This window comes from Pan paniscus, chromosome 2, assembly GCF_029289425.2.
Source record: "Pan paniscus chromosome 2, NHGRI_mPanPan1-v2.0_pri, whole genome shotgun sequence".
In the NCBI taxonomy this organism is placed as follows: domain Eukaryota; kingdom Metazoa; phylum Chordata; class Mammalia; order Primates; family Hominidae; genus Pan; species Pan paniscus.
Window position 1 is genome coordinate 4,791,355 of NC_085926.1, and position 18,328 is coordinate 4,809,682.

General features: G+C 45.4%; 1 protein-coding gene across 1 annotated transcript in view; it reads left to right on the forward strand.

Annotated features, from left to right (window-relative positions):
* The window catches only part of ITPR1 (inositol 1,4,5-trisphosphate receptor type 1), a 354,118-nt gene that overhangs the window by 284,455 nt on the left and 51,335 nt on the right, over positions 1-18,328 (forward strand). Inside the window, exons 49-53 of the mRNA XM_055109477.2 lie at positions 1,700-1,795; positions 4,774-4,896; positions 5,968-6,072; positions 10,108-10,300; positions 17,206-17,328. Of these exons, the coding sequence (XP_054965452.1) occupies positions 1,700-1,795; positions 4,774-4,896; positions 5,968-6,072; positions 10,108-10,300; positions 17,206-17,328 (640 nt within the window). The remainder of the gene's footprint in view (positions 1-1,699; positions 1,796-4,773; positions 4,897-5,967; positions 6,073-10,107; positions 10,301-17,205; positions 17,329-18,328) is intronic.

Below are 18,328 nucleotides of genomic sequence, written 5' to 3' on the forward strand. Positions count from 1 at the left end.
CTCTTTTGTCACTGATTTAGCAGAAGGGTGGTTAATAATGTTGGTGTAAAATAAGGAAAATTACACAAACCAAAAATGTGCCTGCAGGCTTCTGCTGAGTTTCTCTGTATTGTGTACAAATGCGGGACTGCAGGTGACTGATGTGGAAGCCCCACTGACATTTGGACTCTCTATTACTCAAACAGCTTAACGGAATGAAAATCGTGACTTCTAGGTGCTAAACCTGCAGCATTTCCAAGCTGGCCTTTTTTGGATATTTGAGAAATTGATATACCATTCCTGATGTTGACTTCTAAAGTATACCCAGAAAACCCTCCCTTCTATGTAGGGGTTCCATAGGTTCTCTGAGAATCCCGTGATTCAGTTTTAACAATTGAGCTTGCAGGCATCAGGTTTCTAAAGTATATTTCAAAACATGTTAGCCTTTCTGGACACATTTCCTTTTTAACTGTTCCCATGTCAGGGCATGTTGAGATTTGTCCTCTATCTGCCCATCCGCAGCAGCGAGCACTTCATCATTATCATGAAAGAGCCTAGAACTACAGGGTTTTGGCTGAAAGGTTGAGCTGTATTTATTGCATGAAGGATGTCATAGGAAAGGTCATTAGGAAAGATGGGAACACAGAAACCTGTGGGAATGGCAGTTATTTTTTCTTTACTATTTAGAACTGAGAGTCCACACTGACAGTCGATTTGGGTGTGTGGTTTAAATGGACTTTTTTCCGCTATTTTTAATTCCTTTTGACAAATTGTGTTTTAGAATGAATTTTAACACATTCAAGCTCGTGTACCTGGCCACCATTTATCAGAAAGTCCGAAATAAACAGAAGTTCATGTGCTCCTGGTCAGCATTTGAGTGACTTTTTCAACTAATCCAGTGATCTATGGATGATGATAGAAATTTGTGCCCTGCGATAGCATGATACCCTGACTCAACTGCTGTGACCTAAACTAGGGGAAGAAATAAGACCACTCACACTGTCCAAAAAAAGAAAAAAAACCCAACAGCTTTCAAGTCCTGTACGTAAAGAAGCATACAAAGTATCATAGACCCAGGGCCTAAAATGAAGTCAAGCCAGGAAGTACAGGATGTGGGGGGTGAACATGGGTGTTTTTAATGTAATGGGAAATTAGGGCTTGGCCTGCATACATTGTTCCTTTGGGTCACATTTGTTAACTAGTGTCAGATGTACTCATTATATTAGGGGTTATGAGAGCTAATAGAAATATTTTAAGACAGGGAAGAATTACCTTTATTACCTGTCTTCTGTGGCCTGCAAGGCCAAATAACAGTTTATAACCACACCTGCCCGGAAGGCAGCACAGATCTGTGTAGTAGCAGCTTCTTCCCAACCACCGTCACCATGAGGGTAACAGTGTATCCGTAAGCACCCACGTGTAAATTCCCAATTTCTTCTAGGACTTGTACCAGCTAACATTAGGGCATAACACACATGCCCTGACAAATATGTGCCTCTTTGTCCGAAATCAGATTCTGCACACGTATCTGGGGTCTGAAGGGGGACGTTCTCTGCCTCGTGCAGATGGATTTTGATGTCCTTAACCCGGAGCTTCCTCACGGGGTGAAATGTTCGTCTGTTTAGCCGGGATGCCTCCCATGTGCCAGTTGGCACCTGCATTCAGGCCGGGCCCCCAAGCAGCCCCTCTACATTTCCTCTCCCTTTGTTTCTCCAACTAGAACAATGCCTCGAAGTTGCTCCTGGCCATCATGGAAAGCAGGCACGACAGTGAAAACGCAGAGAGGATACTTTATAACATGAGGCCCAAGGAACTGGTGAGTCGGGTGACGGATCTGATGGTAGCACCAAGGAGCATTGCGACGATATTTGGGACAGAGCAGAGGATCTGCTTCCTGGAGCTTTCTTGAAGGTTCCCAAAGTCAGAAGTATAAAGGGAACATTGAATTCAGGCCTCTGACTGAGTAGAGAAGTGAAATATTTTGGTTGGTGCAAAAGTAATCGCGGTTTTTGCTATTACTTTCAATGGCAAAACCACTATTACTTTTGCCGTTGAAAGTAATGGCAAAAACCGCGATTACTTTTGCACCAACCTATACGACATTGAATACGTGCTATTTTACCCTCTCCCTTTGGCGTAAACCACATGGAGAAGCCTCCCTCTCTGTTTTTCCCTCATGGGGGACAGTGTGGTTACGGAACCTAGCAGACCTGAGTTCAAGTCCATAGCTCTGCCTGTTTTGCTGTGTTGCCTTAGACTTCTCTGAGCTGCACTTTCCTGATCCATAAAAGGACAATAATAATAATATGACCTAGTCCAGAGGGTTGCTTTGAAGACTAGATGAGAAGATTCATGTCAAGCCCTAGCACCGTGCCCAGCACCTGATACACCCTTAATGAACGGAAGTTCCTTTTCCTTTCTTTCCTCGTTTGCTGCTGGTATTTGAGCCATATCTTTGTCCAGTGCTGAAGAATTCATGTCTCTTCTTGGTGCCAAGAGTCTGAGCTACAGAAATGTTTTTTGGTTGCTGACGTTTGGATTTTTTGTTTGTTTCATTTAAAGAAAACACGATCTGGTTTATTTTTGAGGGGTGATAGTCACAATTGGCTGTGACTTGCAGGTTGGGAGAGTGTTGCAGGCTGTGAGACGAGCAGCTTTCAGAGACGGTGACATGAGTTGAGGGCAGAGCTCTCTATTTGGACTTTTTTTCCACGCTAATAAACTGTAACTGACAGACTTAAATGAGGGCACCAAAACATTTCTGCCTCCTGGTGACCTGAATGTGCATTTGGGGGCCAGGCAAAAGTCCCTTTATGTATGCTTTTAAATAAAGTTAAGAGCAGCCCAGTTCTTTGATCTCTGAGGTCAGGGAGTAAGTTCTCAGCCCGAGATGGAAGGCCTCTCTGAGTTTACATAACAAGCTTATGTAACTGGGGGTCACTGGGGAGGCGAGGTTTGTCATTCTTGAGCAGGGATGGAATGACTATGCAGGGACCCCATCCGGCTTCCCAGGAATCAAGAACATGCCCCAGCTCTCTGACCTATCCCAGGTGGGGAAAATGTCAACACCCAGTGAGGTGGCTGGCACCGGCTCTTGGGCAGCCCCCCGGTGGTTGGAGAACATCATTCTGGCTCATAGGAAGAGTCAGGCTTCCTGGAACAAACACTGTTCTAAGAATCCAAATAGAACACGTGTGTACATGCATGTGTGCGTACTTACGTGTGTATGCTCCTGGCCTCAAATCGCATGTAACATGTTGTCTGCTCAATTTAGTATTTGAGAGAATTGGCAGGGAAACAAGCTCAGACAGTGAGGCTCTCTTGTCTCCACCGTTACTTCCAGGGCCTGACTTGGTGTCAGTACTGACATACGTGGCCTTTGGTATTAGATAATGACAAATAATTCATGGGAATGGCCCCGTGGCAATGGGGGAGGCAGAAATGCCCACTGAATCATCAAAGAAGATTATAATTTTTAGTACAAATTAGAGGTTGAAGGTATTTTCTTCTTCTTGAAATGATTCAATCATGAATGATGTGTTCATTTGATAAGTGTTGGCCACACCCTACATTGTCCTGGGCATTGCGGAGGGTCCTAGGGGAAGGATTCAGATATGAGCAGACCCAGTCCCTGCTCTCAAGAAACTGAGACAGAAACTTGAGGGAACAATCAGACAGGCACAGAAATGCTCTGAGAAATGTGCTCAAACCATGAGACAAGCCAAGTGTGTGGTCCTCCGGGAGCCGAGTCTTGCAGCCGAGTCTTGTGGAGGGTAATAGGGCCAAGTTCACATCCGAGCTCACTACCTGTGACTTTAGGAATGTTCTTTTATCTCCTTGACTCTATTTCCTCATCCACTAAAAAAATAAATAAGGAAACAGGTGCAGTGGCTCACACCTGTAATTGCAGCACTTTGGGAGGCTGAGGTGGGAGGAACACTGGAGTCCAGGAGTTCAAGACCAGCCTGGGCAATATAGTGAGACCTTGTGTTTACAAAAAAATAAAGCATTAGCCGGGCATGGTGGTGGACACCTGTAGTTCCAGCTACTTGGGAGGATAAGGCAGGAGGATCACTTGAGCCTGGGAGGTCAGGGCTATAGTGAGCCATGATTGTACCACTGCACTCCAGCCTGGGTGGCAGAGCAAGACCCTGTCTCAAAAAAAGGAGGGGAATCTCTGATACCTTATAAATGTTTGTGAGCATTAAATTTTTTTGAAAGAATGTTAAACACCTAGACACAGTCCTTGGCACATAGTAAGTACTCAGTAGGTAATACTAGTCCGTGCTGTTATTTTCATTTGGAGTAGGCTGTTGGGCACTGGGAAAATTTTAAAAATGAAAAAATAGTTTCACCAGCTATTCCTAAATGTGAATAGACTTCTTATTAGGTTTTCCTGAAATGGCAAAGGGCTGGGAGTGGGGAATGTTGGTGGGAGGAAATGTTGAGATAGGAAGAGTCTGGCTTCTAGCCTACATTCATATCATATTTATTGTTTCAAGGCGCTTGAAAGCCATTGCTGCCTTCTAAAGAAGGACATTAACCAGCCACAGCATGTCTCTTGGTCTAAGTAGAGTGAATGAGTTTCATTTCTCACGACAGGAGAGGTGGATTGGTATTGACTGCCTGTGCCAGTGTCATGAAGGATTCTGAGGCTGTGTCCAAGCCCGATAGGAGAGAGTGCGGAACAGCCTTTTCCCTGGGAGGGGAGACAGCCAGTGTGCATGCTGTCCATCCAGTCATGTGTGGGTCGTCCTCGAAACAGGATTTTTGTTCCCTTGGCTCTTCTTGCAGGTGGAAGTGATCAAGAAAGCCTACATGCAAGGTGAAGTGGAATTTGAGGATGGAGAAAACGGTGAGGATGGGGCGGCGTCCCCCAGGAACGTGGGGCACAACATCTACATATTAGCCCATCAGGTATGATCTCTCCTGTGCCTCCTCTGGATGCTGCCTCCCTACAGGTCCAAAATTCCGAGCTGGAGGGTGCCCCCAGTCTTGCTTTTCCTTTATGACTTTAACCTAGGACTGTCTGTACTCATGAGCCTGCGGCTCACAGGTGCTCGTGGCAACCTGACCCAGTGTGCAGAGTTCCAGGACGTTTCCATTTTTCCATAGTGATAGGGTCATGTAGTTGGAAATCCCCGTGTTTCTTAAAAGCATTCACCCCCAAGCAGTGATACTTGGATGGTTTATGACTCTGTCTGGAGACAGTTGAAAGGAGTCTTAGGCTTTTATAAATATTGATGAGCCTCTCTTAACAATCTAAAGAAATAAACTTCAGCTTCCTTGCATATTGCACTTGGAAATCTGTGGGAACTTGTCCTTATGACTTCCTTTTGTTTCCCTTTTTGGGGATACGGCAATACTTTATGCCCTGGCACCAAAATGCCATGTTTCATAATTCTCCTTCCAAGCGGCTGGGTTTTTGAAGAGCCTTTCTCTTTTTGGATGCCGACGTGCCTTGAGCTTTCGGTGGGTAGGGGCAGGCTGTAACCCTGCTGGAGCCTTGTGTTTCCTGTCCCGTCCACCTCTTTTAAACTCAGGTACGGGAACCAGATACACAACAATGATGATATTGGGCCCGAGGTTGGTGGGCCCCTGTTACCACCCACTGGTTAAAGAATTTCAAACAGTCTCCTGCCTCTTTTCCCTTCCATGACCACATCTGCCACCGAGGTTTCTGAACATTCCGAATGGAGGCTCCCTAGGCTACACAGAAAGCCCCATCTCCCTCCTGCCTGGCTAATGACATCGGGGGAAAGTGGAACCATGTGTGGGCACGAGCTTTCCATGCTTTTCTACCAAGCTCCCAAAATAGCGCCTGTGCACAGCACGCCGTGATGGGATGGAGCAAGCCTCGTGGCACCTTTGCCCTTTGGCTTGCTGCTGGTTATTATGCATTTTTAAATACCCAACATTAGAAAGGAGTTTCTGTGTTCCTGTTGTGAAGAGACACCAACCTCCTGTATCTCTGTCCCTGTATTCTAGTTGGCTCGGCATAACAAAGAACTTCAGAGCATGCTGAAACCTGGTGGCCAAGTGGACGGAGATGAAGCCCTGGAGTTTTATGCCAAGCACACGGCGCAGATAGAGGTAAAAGCTGAGTAAACTCAGGGCATGGGGTTGTGTTGAGGCCATTAGTGTGCAATGCCCTGCTCTGGGGCTGGCGTGCATTCATTCATCTGAGCAATAGAAATGTGAGTGTGTACTGTGTGCTAGGTCCTGGGCTGGGTGCTGGACATCCCATGGCCAAGACAGTCATTATTGCTGCTTGTGGTCCGGTGGGGAAGAGGACACTGAGCAACCTCTCATTCATCACGAATTCACGAGGACAGGTGGGAGGCATCATAAGAAAGTCCAGCAGAGAGACCTGCTGTAGATCGTGGTGGTCACAGAGGCCTAGTCTGAAAAAATTTCATCTGAACCCAGACCCTAAGGAACAGAGGGATGAAACAGGTAGAGACTAGCAAGAGGAACTTTTCAGACATGGGGAATAACAGCAAGCGAAAGCCCAGACGTGGGAAGATTCTAGGTGATCCGGAGGGGCTAAGCAAGGCTTCAAGGCTCAGGGCATAGAGTTCAGTGCAGAGGGAGATCCGAAGGGAAAGGCAGGCAGCCCTGATCTCACAGGGTCCTATCAGCCATCCTTATGAGAAGTCTGGGCTGCATCCCCAGAGCAATGGGGAACCACTGGAGAGTTTTCCCCAGGAGGGCATTACAATCAGATCTGTGTTTTGTTTTTTTTTAAAAAAAAAAGGTGTCATGTGGCTGGGCACAGTGGCTCATGCCTGTAATCCCAACACTTTGGGAGGCCGAGGCAGGTAGATCACTTGAGGTCAGGAGTTCAAGACCAGCCTGGCCAACATGGTGAAACCCCTTCTCTACTAAAAATACAAAAAAAAAAAAAAAAAAAAAAATTAGCCAGGCGTGGTGGCACGCGCCTGTAATTCCAGCTACTTGGGAGGCTGAGGCACAAGAATGGCTTGAGCCTAGGAGGCGGAGGTTGCAGTGGGCCAAGATCGCACCACTGCACTTCAGCCAGGGCGACAGAGCAAGCTGTCTCAAAAAAAAAGAAAAAGTGTCATGATGCATTGTGAGTGTGGAGATGGCCATAATGTGAAAGGGGAGACTCCACCTAATCTAGGGAATGCTAAAATTACAGAAGCAGGTGCTGGGCAGCCATAAGTTAAAAAGAAGACAAGCTGAAGCCACACATGTTGGTGTTATATTGAAAATGTGACTTAAATTCTTTCAATAAAGCTTTACAATCTTCTCTGGGGGAAAGAAACAAACAAAAAAACAAAGCCTCTGCAAAGTCATTGGTGTATCTCCATTTTGCAGATGGGGAGCTGTGAAATAAGGCTCAGAGAGACTGTGTCACTTTTCCAGCCACCAGTGGCAGAGCTGGAATTTTCATCCTGATCTGTCTGGTCCCTGAGCCTGTGGGTCCGTTTGTACCTGCACTGTCTTTCAGAATCCAAGAGAACACAGACTTCTCTCTACAGGCTTTGAGCAGTAAGGAATGATGTGTTTTGCTAATGAGGAAATGCACAAGTTCAATATCAGTGTTGAAACAAAGATTTTAAAGAATGGACAGACTCCTTTGGGCAATATGAAATGTTCATGATGGAGACTTTTCAAGAATGTGTTCTGACCTGATGTCTCAGGTCTCTGGGCTATCCTAATAAAACACATCATTTCACTGATTAGCCAACCATGCCAGTGTATGTGAGCAAATATCTTTGATTTATCATTAATGCCTAGGAGCTTGACTGAAGGGCCAGCTCTGTCCTCTAGAGCCCTTAAAAGGCGAGCTTTAGATGTCTGTGATACAGAATTTCAGAGGAGAAAAGGACCTTGGAGATTATCTCACTGAGCTCCTTGACTCACTGGGGAGAAGACTGAAACTTGATCAGGTTTAAGAGGTGTGAACAAGGTCACCTAGCTTTTTAGGGATGTTAGAAGGACGGAAATATGCTCTCCTGACTCCAGATTCTAAATCTACTGAGAAAGAGTTACGAATAGATCTTAAATGGTAAAGAGAAGTGACCAGGCATGACCTAGCTCTCAAATCCTGCCCTTGGCCAGCCACCCAGCTCTTCAGGTTTCCCTAGGGAGTGATCGATGCAAAGCCAGGGACACTTTGTTACTACCAAGGGCTTTCCATGCAGACCCAATATCTTCACTCTGGTGAACTAGGCTGGGTAGCCCTGGAGTCTAGAACTCAGTTCTTGCCAGGAGGCCTCCTTGTCTACTCCTCCTTTCCCTCCTGGACCCAGATGCACACCTCAGATCATCTTCCTTCAGTGGGAAGAAGCACTTGTCCATAGTCCACTTGACTATATGAAGCAGGCAGGCTCTTGATAGCAGGAGACGGCAGAGGTGATCCCTGACCCTTGCATACACCAAGATCATGGGGGAACTGCTTGTGTGCAGGTTCTGGTCACTGACCCCACACCACAATTCCAGTGAAATGGGGTTGAGTTATGGACAAGAATCAGTATGGTAACTAACCTGATCTCCACATGGATTTGGGAACCACTGGTCTAAAGACCACACCCCCCAGAACTTATGGAGGCAGGGCTGTGGGAATCTGTCTCACCTCTAAGAGAGTTTCCCACTACAACTTGACCTGAGTCACCTCTCTTGCTGTATCAGGGAACAAAGGTTTTGGGAGAGCTAGAACCAGCTCTTCTTGTAGAGCACGTTGCATCCTGGGCCTCACCTGACTTCTCCAACCTCTGAGGAGGAAGAAGAGAGACTTGTGCCTCTACTATACTGTAACCCATAGCCCTTTCGAAATCACCACCTCCCAGGACTATGACACAGTCAAGTGCGCTAGAATTTGAACAATCCAACCAGGGTACCTCCTCTCTGGGGACTGAGCCAGTCTAGGAAGGGCATGGAGGAAACTTGCAAGGTATCCACCCCGGGGCCCAAACATACCCAGCATAAAGAACAGTGAGTGCTGCCCCAGAGTTAAATAGGCAAGTTGGTTCATGTATTGTATGTTTTAGATCCTTTGACAAGGTAGGAGGTCACTGCAACTGGATATAACCAAAGATCTCTTTTTAAAGTTCCCATCTAGGAAAAATAACCCAATGTTACTATCTGAGAAAGTGCCTTAAGTGAGATTTATACCACTGCCTAGCAGTGTACTCTCCAACATGATAGTCACTAGCTATGTATGGCTATTTAAATACAATTAAATAAAATTAAATATTCTGCCTCTCAGTTGCACTAGCCACACATGTTAGTGATTGGGGCCACACGTGACTAGCGGCTGTCCTCGTGGATAGGACAGACACAGAACCATTCCGTCATTACAGAAAGTTCTAGGGATAGCACCAGCCTCATGTGAATATGCACACAAAACACAGAGTGAATTGATCCAGATAAAAGTTGGTCACCTTAGAAATTAATGGGTTCACAGGGAGGTGGAGGTTGCAGTGAGCTGAGATCGCACCACCATACTCCAGCCTGGACAACAAAACGAGACTCCATCTCAAAAAAAAAAAAAAAAAAAAAGAATTCATGGGTTCATCATTGTCTTGGATTATATAAAAAAATTAAAATTAGGTCAGGCACAGTGGCTCACGCCTGTAATCCCAGCATTTTGGGAGGCTGAGGTGGGCAGACCACCTAGGCTCAGGAGTTTGAGACCAGCCTGGCCAACATAGTAAAACCCTGTCAATACTGGAGGAAAAAAAAAAAAAGCCGGGAGTGAAGGTGCATGCCTGTAATCCCAGCTACTCTGGAGGCTGAGGCAGGAGAAGAATCACTTAAACCCAGGAGGCAGAGGTTGCAGTGAGCCAAGATCGCACCACTGCACTCTGTCCTGGGTGACAGAGCAAGACTCCTGACTCTGTCTCAAAAAAATAAAAATTAAAAATTAAAAATTAAAAATAAATAAATAAAATTAATGGATCTGAAGTTAGGAAAATACTCTTCCAGAGTTACCCAAGCTATTTTTTATATAAATCTGAGACACACAGCCCAGTTTGGGGTTATAAAATCAGAGATCATATTATACTCAATCTTGACCACCGAGTCTACCACCAGTAGCAAATAGTCTTAGTAAAAGGTTTCAAAGATGAATATTTAATCTCATCCACTTTTTCATCCTAGATTGTCAGATTAGACCGAACAATGGAACAGATAGTCTTTCCCGTGCCCAGCATATGTGAATTCCTAACCAAGGAGTCAAAACTACGAATTTACTATACTACAGAGAGAGACGAACAAGGCAGCAAAATCAATGATTTCTTTCTGCGGTCTGAAGACCTCTTCAATGAAATGAATTGGCAGAAGAAACTGAGAGGTGGGTTCCAACGCATCAGCAACAACACAGAGAGACACAGTTCTGGGATTTCACAAACTTGGGCTTGATGGTGCGTTCATTTCCAAGCAGGAGCAAAGCTAGTATCATTTATGATACTTTGCACCTCTGACCACCAGGAAGTCATAACCAGTTTTGCAGCTGATCAGTGGGCTCAAGCCAAAGTATGATAACTCCCCTGAAAAGGCTTCCTTCATCAGAATTTGACTTGATTTGATTGGAAAGCTCCATGGAAGACTTTTTGAATGCCTCTTTTGGTATCTCTATCTAGAAAATAAAGAGAAAAGGGAAAAGCCCAGGCCCTTGAGCTCACAGGGTGGTTCACTTGAGCAGGAAATTCACACTGCTTGCTGGCTCACTTACTAGCACACCTGCTCCAGAGACTCTGGTATTTTCCCTTTTATGGGGTAGCTTGGATTTTAGACTACATCGTTTTACAGGCAATGGAATCATTTGCCACATAAGGTGCATCATTGCTCACCAGCGAGTCCCATTGAGGATCCCAGCCAGGCAGGTGGAAATTACTTGTCTGAAACACATTCGTAGGGCTTCCCCAGGGGGCTTCTGTGTTCCTGGTTTTCACTGGGGTTTTAATGTGATCCTTCAGTACCAGCCTTGTGCTTGGCACCGGCTGTTGAGACCAACTTAAAAAGGATCGTGCTTCATTTCTATCTGTTCATCAGGAGCCAGATTTTTTTATTTGAAACACTGGATTCCAGCTATAGTTGTGACATGTTGAGCTCTTTCTGAGGGGTAGACCTGGGGTGGAGAACAGCCGTGTTGGAGGTCAGTTTCCCAGAGCTTTCGTCTTCTCCGTGATGCTGCCAATCTGAGCAGGCACGGACCAGTGCTGTCTGTGTTTTTTCTTCCCTTTTCTCCCTACCTGCCTGCATCCCTAGATTAGGCTAATGGCAGATAAGGTGGTGCAAGAAGGTTCGCCCAAAGGTCCCGTTCCCACCTCACTTCCAGCCCCGCTGTACTCTTGCTCGTCTCTAAGGGGCACCTTCCTGTGCAGCACCTTCAAACATTACAAAAAGTCTGGCCAGGCCAAATCCGTCCCTCAGCCAGCTCCATGTCTAGTGTCTGACCGAGGGGCCAGGGGACCGTTAGCAGACCAGCCTCTGTGGCCTCCACGGTATGGACCTCAGGAGACACAGGTGCAATTCTACCTGGTATCAGAGTGTCCTCATAGCCTACTGTAGATTCCTCAAAGACCCTTGCAGCTCCAGGATCCTCATGAACATGGAAACTTTTGCAGAGCACCATGCTTGGGCAATAAGAGGGAAAAAGATACCCTGTACCCCAAAAGGGAGACATAGACCCCACCCATTTCATCCTCATTTTTCTAGCTATTATGTTACATAGGAGAAAACTTATCTGTTGCTTTTGTCCTTCACTGGGATATTCCATCATTCCAGCTTTAGGGAATAATCCTGAGGTGTTTTGTTTTTGTTTTTGTTTTTTGAGACAGAGTCTCGGTCTGTCGCCCAGGCTGGAGTGCACTGGCGCGATCTCGGGTCACTGCAACCTCCACCTCCCGGGTTCAAGCGATTCCCCTGCCTTAGCCTCCTGAGTAGCTGAGATGACAGGCACATGCCACCATGGCTGGCTAATTTTTGCATTTGTAATTGAGACGGGGCTTCACCATGTTGGCCAGGAGGGTCTCAAACTCCTGACCTTGTGATCCATCCGCCTCAGCTTCCCAAAGTGCTGGGATTACAGGCATGAGCCACTGCGCCCGGCCAATCCTGAGTTCTTGTATCCAAACCTCCATGATAGTTAATAGGCTGTAATTTTAGCCTTATCAGAATATGTGTCTATGAAATTGGTCAGACACATACACTGATACATTCATTCTCTATAAATTGTTTTATGAAATGTTTATGTATAATGTATGTATTTTATAGGTTCTCCAAACGGCTTATTTTGGAGATGACAAAAAGGTTTTCACCTTTTCTGGTGAGATGAGATATCTCCTTATCCCTTTTCTTGAGATAATGTCTCCAGCCCGGAATAGCAGGAGGACCCTCAGGCCCAAAGAGTGAGGAATCAGTTCTAGTCCATTTCTGCCCCCAACAGGCTCCATGGCCCTGGGACAAATGGCTTAACTGCTCCCAGACCCTCACCTGTGAAGTGAGGGATTAAGATGACCTAACTGATGGACTGTAGCATGGTCATTATGCCAAGACTTATATTATATTGTAGCTAATACCTTCCTTATTTCAGTCATTCTTTTTTTGAAAAACAGTTTTCATTTCAGTGAAACTTAAGCACAACTGCAGTTGTCAGCTGAAAGATTTTAATTGGCTTCAAAACTATCTGCTGGTAAGAGAGAAATTGAAAATAATAACTGAATTAACCATGATTTGCACACTTGGGGAGGGAGAAATGTACTCATCAGAAATACAATTAAAATGAAATGCATTTTCCCCTCTAAGTAGCTTATATCTCTTCTAATAAGTCTGCAGAATCAATTTTTCAGGCTCATTCATTTTGCTGTTTTACCTTTTCCTGAATGTATTGCAGAGGATCATCTGTTCTTCAGTAAATCTGCAGCTAGGACTCAGACACGTAGTGAGATCCGTCTGAGACTGATGGGGCTTAGTATTTTCTTCTGCAAGATTAAAATATGCAATTGCTCTGAGCTTCATAAACTCTCTTCTCTGCTTTATTTACACTAGAACACACACATAGTCTTCTGTGCACTCACATCCTCTCTCTCACCATCCCTCTCTGATATCCTTTCCTGAAGATCCTATCCCCAGTGAAGTGAAAACTCTGGGCTAGGAAAATGAGAAGAGAGAGAAAGAGGAAATTGAGGCAGAGTTGAATGTGCTGACACTTTCTTGCATGAGGTTTTCCCATGTGATTATCCCACTCATAAGTATATATGGAGTCCAAGCCTTCCAGTAAAGGCCCGTTCCTCTCAAACAAACACAAACAAAAAACTAGGAAAGAATGTTACCAAGAGATGCCCTAGGCTGTGGTTATTTAAATTGCCTTGCCAATCCAGGATCACAGCACTCCTTCTTTTTGCTATAATGTAGCAGGTATATTGATCTAACCAACTTTTAGCCCCTGATAAGTAGAAAACATGCTGTAAGGCAGCGGTCCCCAACCTTTAGGGCAGCAGAGACTGGTTTCATGGAAGACAATTTTCCACAGATCGGAGGGATGATTTGGGGATGAAACTGTCCCACCTCAGATCATCAAGCATTAGATTTTCTTACGGAGTGTGCAGCCTCTTAGATCCCTCACATGCACAGTTCACAATAGGGTTCGCACTCTTGTGAGCATCTGATGCCCTTGCTGATGTGACAGAGGCAGAGCTTAGGCGGTAATGCTCGCTTGCTGCTCACCTTCTGCTGTGCTGCCCAGTTCATAACAGGCTATGGGCCAGAACTGGTCTGCGGCCCCAGGGTTGGGGACCCCTGCTATAAGGTACATTGAGGAATTCAACAGTGTGTAAGCTATGACTCCTCCTGTGGGCACTTACTATCTGAAGTGGGCAGACAACAACGGCATATTTTTAAGTGGCTGCAATACCAAGCTGTTTGTGACTAGAGCTGTAATCAAGCATTGACACATGGAAGTACAAGAAAGGAAGGCTTCAGAGAAAAGGTAGGATTTGAGTAGCATATAGAAAGGTCTGTAGGACTTGAATAGACACAGCCTGAGAGACTGGGGGATGGGGAGATGTATTTGTTTCCCATTGCTGCTATAACAAATTACCACAAAGCTTGAAGCTTACAACAACATACGTTGATTATCTTACAGTTCTGGAGGTCAGAAGTCTGAAAAGATTCTCGCTGGGCTAATACCAAGGTGTTGATAGGGCTGTGTTCCTTCTGAAGGCCATATCCTTTTCCAGCTGCTAGAGGCTACCTGTGGCCCCCGGCCCCTCCCTCCACCTTCAAAGCAGCATTGTCCAGTAGAGCATTTCTCATGCTGTGCTACTGACCCTCCTGTTCCCTCTCTCACTCTCTCACCTACACGGATACTTGTGACCACATTGGACCTACCTAGATAATCCAAGACAACCTCCCCACCTCACATCCTTAACCTAATCATACCTGCAAAGCCCCTTTTGCCAGGTTAGGTAGCACATTCACAAGTTCTAATGATTCACATGTCAACATGTTGGAGGGGGGCACATTATTTGGCTGCCACAGAAAGTAGGTTAGTTGCTTTTTATTGCTGTATAACAAATTGCCCCAACATGCCGTGACTTAAAACAATAAATGTTTATTTCCTCACAGTTTCTTGGGGTCAGGAACTTGGGAGTGGCTCCTCTGGATGGTTCTGCCTCAGGTCTTTCATTGGGTTGTAGCCAGGATGTCAGCCAGGGCTGCCATCATTTGAAGGCTTAAGTGGACCTAGAGGGTCCACTCCTTGGTGCTCTTACATGGCTGTCGGCAGGAGGCCTCAGGTCCCCTCCACATGGACCTCTCCATAGGTCTGCTTCAGCATCCTCATGACATGGCAGATGATTTCCTCAGAGCAAATTATTGATGAGACAGAGGGAGAGGAAGAGAGAGAGGAGGAGGAGGAAGCCACAGTGTTTTTATTAATATCACCTAGTCTCAGAAGGCATGAACCAGCAGTTTCACTCTACTCTTATTTATTAGTAACAGGTTGTTAAGTCCAGCCCATACTCAAGTGGAAGGGAAATTAAGATGTACCACTTGAAGGGAGGAGGATCAAATAATTCATGAACATATTTTTAAATTGACACAAAGTGAGTGTGCAGAGGCTGGAGAGTGCGGGGTGTGTTCGGGAACCACCACTAGATTGGGATACAAAGGCAGAGTATATGGGGAAGGGGAGTGGGAGAAGTGTCTGGAAAGGTAGATAGGGACATAGTTCCATGTGCCACAGGAAATAAAAGACATTGCATGTCAAGATTGGTCTCTAAGTATCTTCTTGCACCTGGATAAATACCTAGTTGATTTGAAGGACTGAATGTTTGTCCAGATTGAAAACAACATTACAACTTAAGTAGAATGTTAGCGTTATAAAAATAAGATTTATTTCATGAACTATATGCCATAGTTGAAGACCATTTATTACAATCATATTAGCGTATCCTGCAGTACACGCACTCACATTTGATACGGAGCACTCCCTCTGAAACGAATGCTGGCTTACACAGACCATCGTTGAGCTTTGCCAGATCCTTTTCTTCCCCCCAACTTTGTTTTATGAGCTTTTTATACACACACTAGTGTGGAGAGGATATTTCAGATTCCCACATATCCATCACTCAGCTTCAGTGGTTATCAACTCTTTGCCATTCATCTCTTCTGTCCTCTTCTGGAGTTTACATATCCAGATCAGAAATGGGCTTCAGTCCCAGAAGAAACACAATAGCTGTTGTTTCTAGAGCAGATAAATGTCTCAGCTTAAATTTGCTTCAGCAATCAAATTACCAAAAAAAGTACATTGCTACGTAGTGGTTGACTGGGTCCTGGCTGGCTCCCCCATTGAATTGTCACATGGGTCATTTATTTTTATCCCTGTCGCAGACCCCAGAGGATCACTAACCTGGATAACAAGATCTCCACTGCTTCTGCCCTGTGCTGGGCCTCAGTTTCCCTCATTTATACAATGAGGGATTTTAAACTAGATGATTGCTCATGGCTCTAAAACTCTACAGTTTGGAAACATTGCCTGTTACCAAGTGCAAACATGATATGGGCGATTAATAAATTACCCAGGGCTCTATTTAATTGTACCATAATTTCATTTTGGTTGGAAGCTCCCAAAGGCTTGGCTGCTGCTACAAGCATTATTATAGGGCCATTGGATTTGTCATTGGCTGCTGTCGCAAAGTTCCATGATGACTTCATTGGGAAAAAGAAATATACGATAGAGATCCATTCTCACGTACTCCATGCTTTTCTCTGGAGGGGATGATGTGGAATGAGACTGTCTTTTGGAAACTTTGCCTGTGACATGGACACTGAAATTATGCCTACCATGTCTATTTTGGAGCATCACCCTAAGTGTAAAGCACCATTGAAAAAGAGTTCAGGGAAAAAGGCACCCCTGTAACCAAGTGTTTGTTGTTCTAAGACTGAGAATGCCCGGCCAGCGTGGGATAACCTGTGGGCAACGGTGGATAAAGGTGGCAGCAATGTCCAAAGTGTCTCTGTCTCTTGCCCCTTTGTGATGGCTTTGCTGCCACATCCTGTCTCTGCCATAGCCCTGGAGATGGGAACTCTGCTGCTGACCACGAGGTCAGCAACTTGTACCCCTCGCTTCCCTGTCCTCAAGAATGATCATCCAACTTCAGGGAAATGGCAGATGACTCAATGCCGGGAAAGGAATCATTGTCTTGCTTTTAGGCACTGGCGTGTTAGTGGAGCATGTTGAGCCAGAGAGGAATGTGGAAATGATACCAGCCCTAGTCTGGGGCCCAGCGGGGCTGACTCTGAATGCTGTATCTCCCCCACCCCTCCCCAGTGCCCCAAACTTCTAAAAAGCTAATTGAATTTTTGGGTCTCTCTGGGCATCTCATCTGGTCCCAGAGCCCTAGGGGGAACCGAGGACTCAGTGTGTGAACTCTGGATAACCCCCAGATTCCGCAACTGATGGCTGTGGCTGGGGTATGCAGGGTTTATAGATGCTCCAACTTTTCTCTTTTTCCTCTCTCCTTACTCCACCCCCAATACATCTTCTGTTCCAGTAAGTACTCCACACAGAAATAAACCAATCTGATGTCATTATGTACCAAGTTCAAAACAAATGATCATTTTTACTATTGTGGTAAAAACCGGGAACAAAAGTGGACTTGTGGGGCAGAGCTGGCGGAAGGGCCACATTGCATTCCTGGCGTTCCGGCTTGGGGTCTCCAACCTCACACGGCTTTGCCTTTGTCTCTGCAGCCCAGCCCGTGTTGTACTGGTGTGCCCGCAACATGTCTTTCTGGAGCAGCATTTCGTTTAACCTGGCCGTCCTGATGAACCTGCTTGTGGCGTTTTTCTACCCGTTTAAGGGAGTCCGAGGAGGTACCCATATCTTTAACTTCAAAAAACCTATTAGAAGCAGCAGGAAGGCTAGGACTTGCATCTCAGCTGTGGTTCCTGGATGTATTGGTGCAGTACTGGGGATCCCAGTTATCCACATTCAGACAAGAGGAGATTGTAGCTGTTACCATAGATTTAGTTTTAAATCTAACTAACTTAAAATAATTTAACTTTTTTATCCATTTTTTTTAACCAGGAAAGAAAGAGAAGCAGCTAGATACTATTAAACCTGTGAGAAAGTCTCTTAATCAGCCCCTTCTTTTATATATGAGGAAACTATGTCTCAGAGCAGTTAAGAAATCAGGCCAAAGTCACATAGCTAACTAATGGCAGAGCTAACCCTAAAACATAGACGTCTTGATGCTCAGTCCAGTATATGTGTTGCCACGCCGCACTTCTGGAATTGATTTCAGACTAAAGAATTTGTAAGAAATCTCTGGAATATTTTTTTTGCCAGGGGTCAGAGGGGAGGCAGGACTTGATTGACTGCAGACTGTACAATGTTTAGTCTATTAAGAGGTACCTGCCATTATTCACATAACAAAACATGATGATTATGGTCTTTCTGGGTTCCCCCCAGCCCACCTCCTTCCAGGCTACACATTTTGCTGAGAAAAGGCAGACAATTTGGAGGGGGGCATTTTGCTATTTGGGGCCCCTCGACAAGCATTCAAAGCTCCTCTTCTGTGATACATTCATGGCCCCTTTTCTGACATCCACAGCAGCCACCTGGGAGGTCCACCTCCCAGCTAAATTTTTCATCAGAGCTTTTTGGCAGATCACCTCACATACGCATAGAACAACCTGCCAGGAACCACCTTATGTGACAGAGAATGGGATAAAGAGCCCAAAACCACACAGGAGTAAGTTTCAGGCTCCACGCTTTAGCTTAATCATGCAGACATCAACGGAAGCAGACATGTATGGGTAATGAGTCAGTTTAAGGACCAACTTGAAAGCGATGACACGTTATGTAATGCTT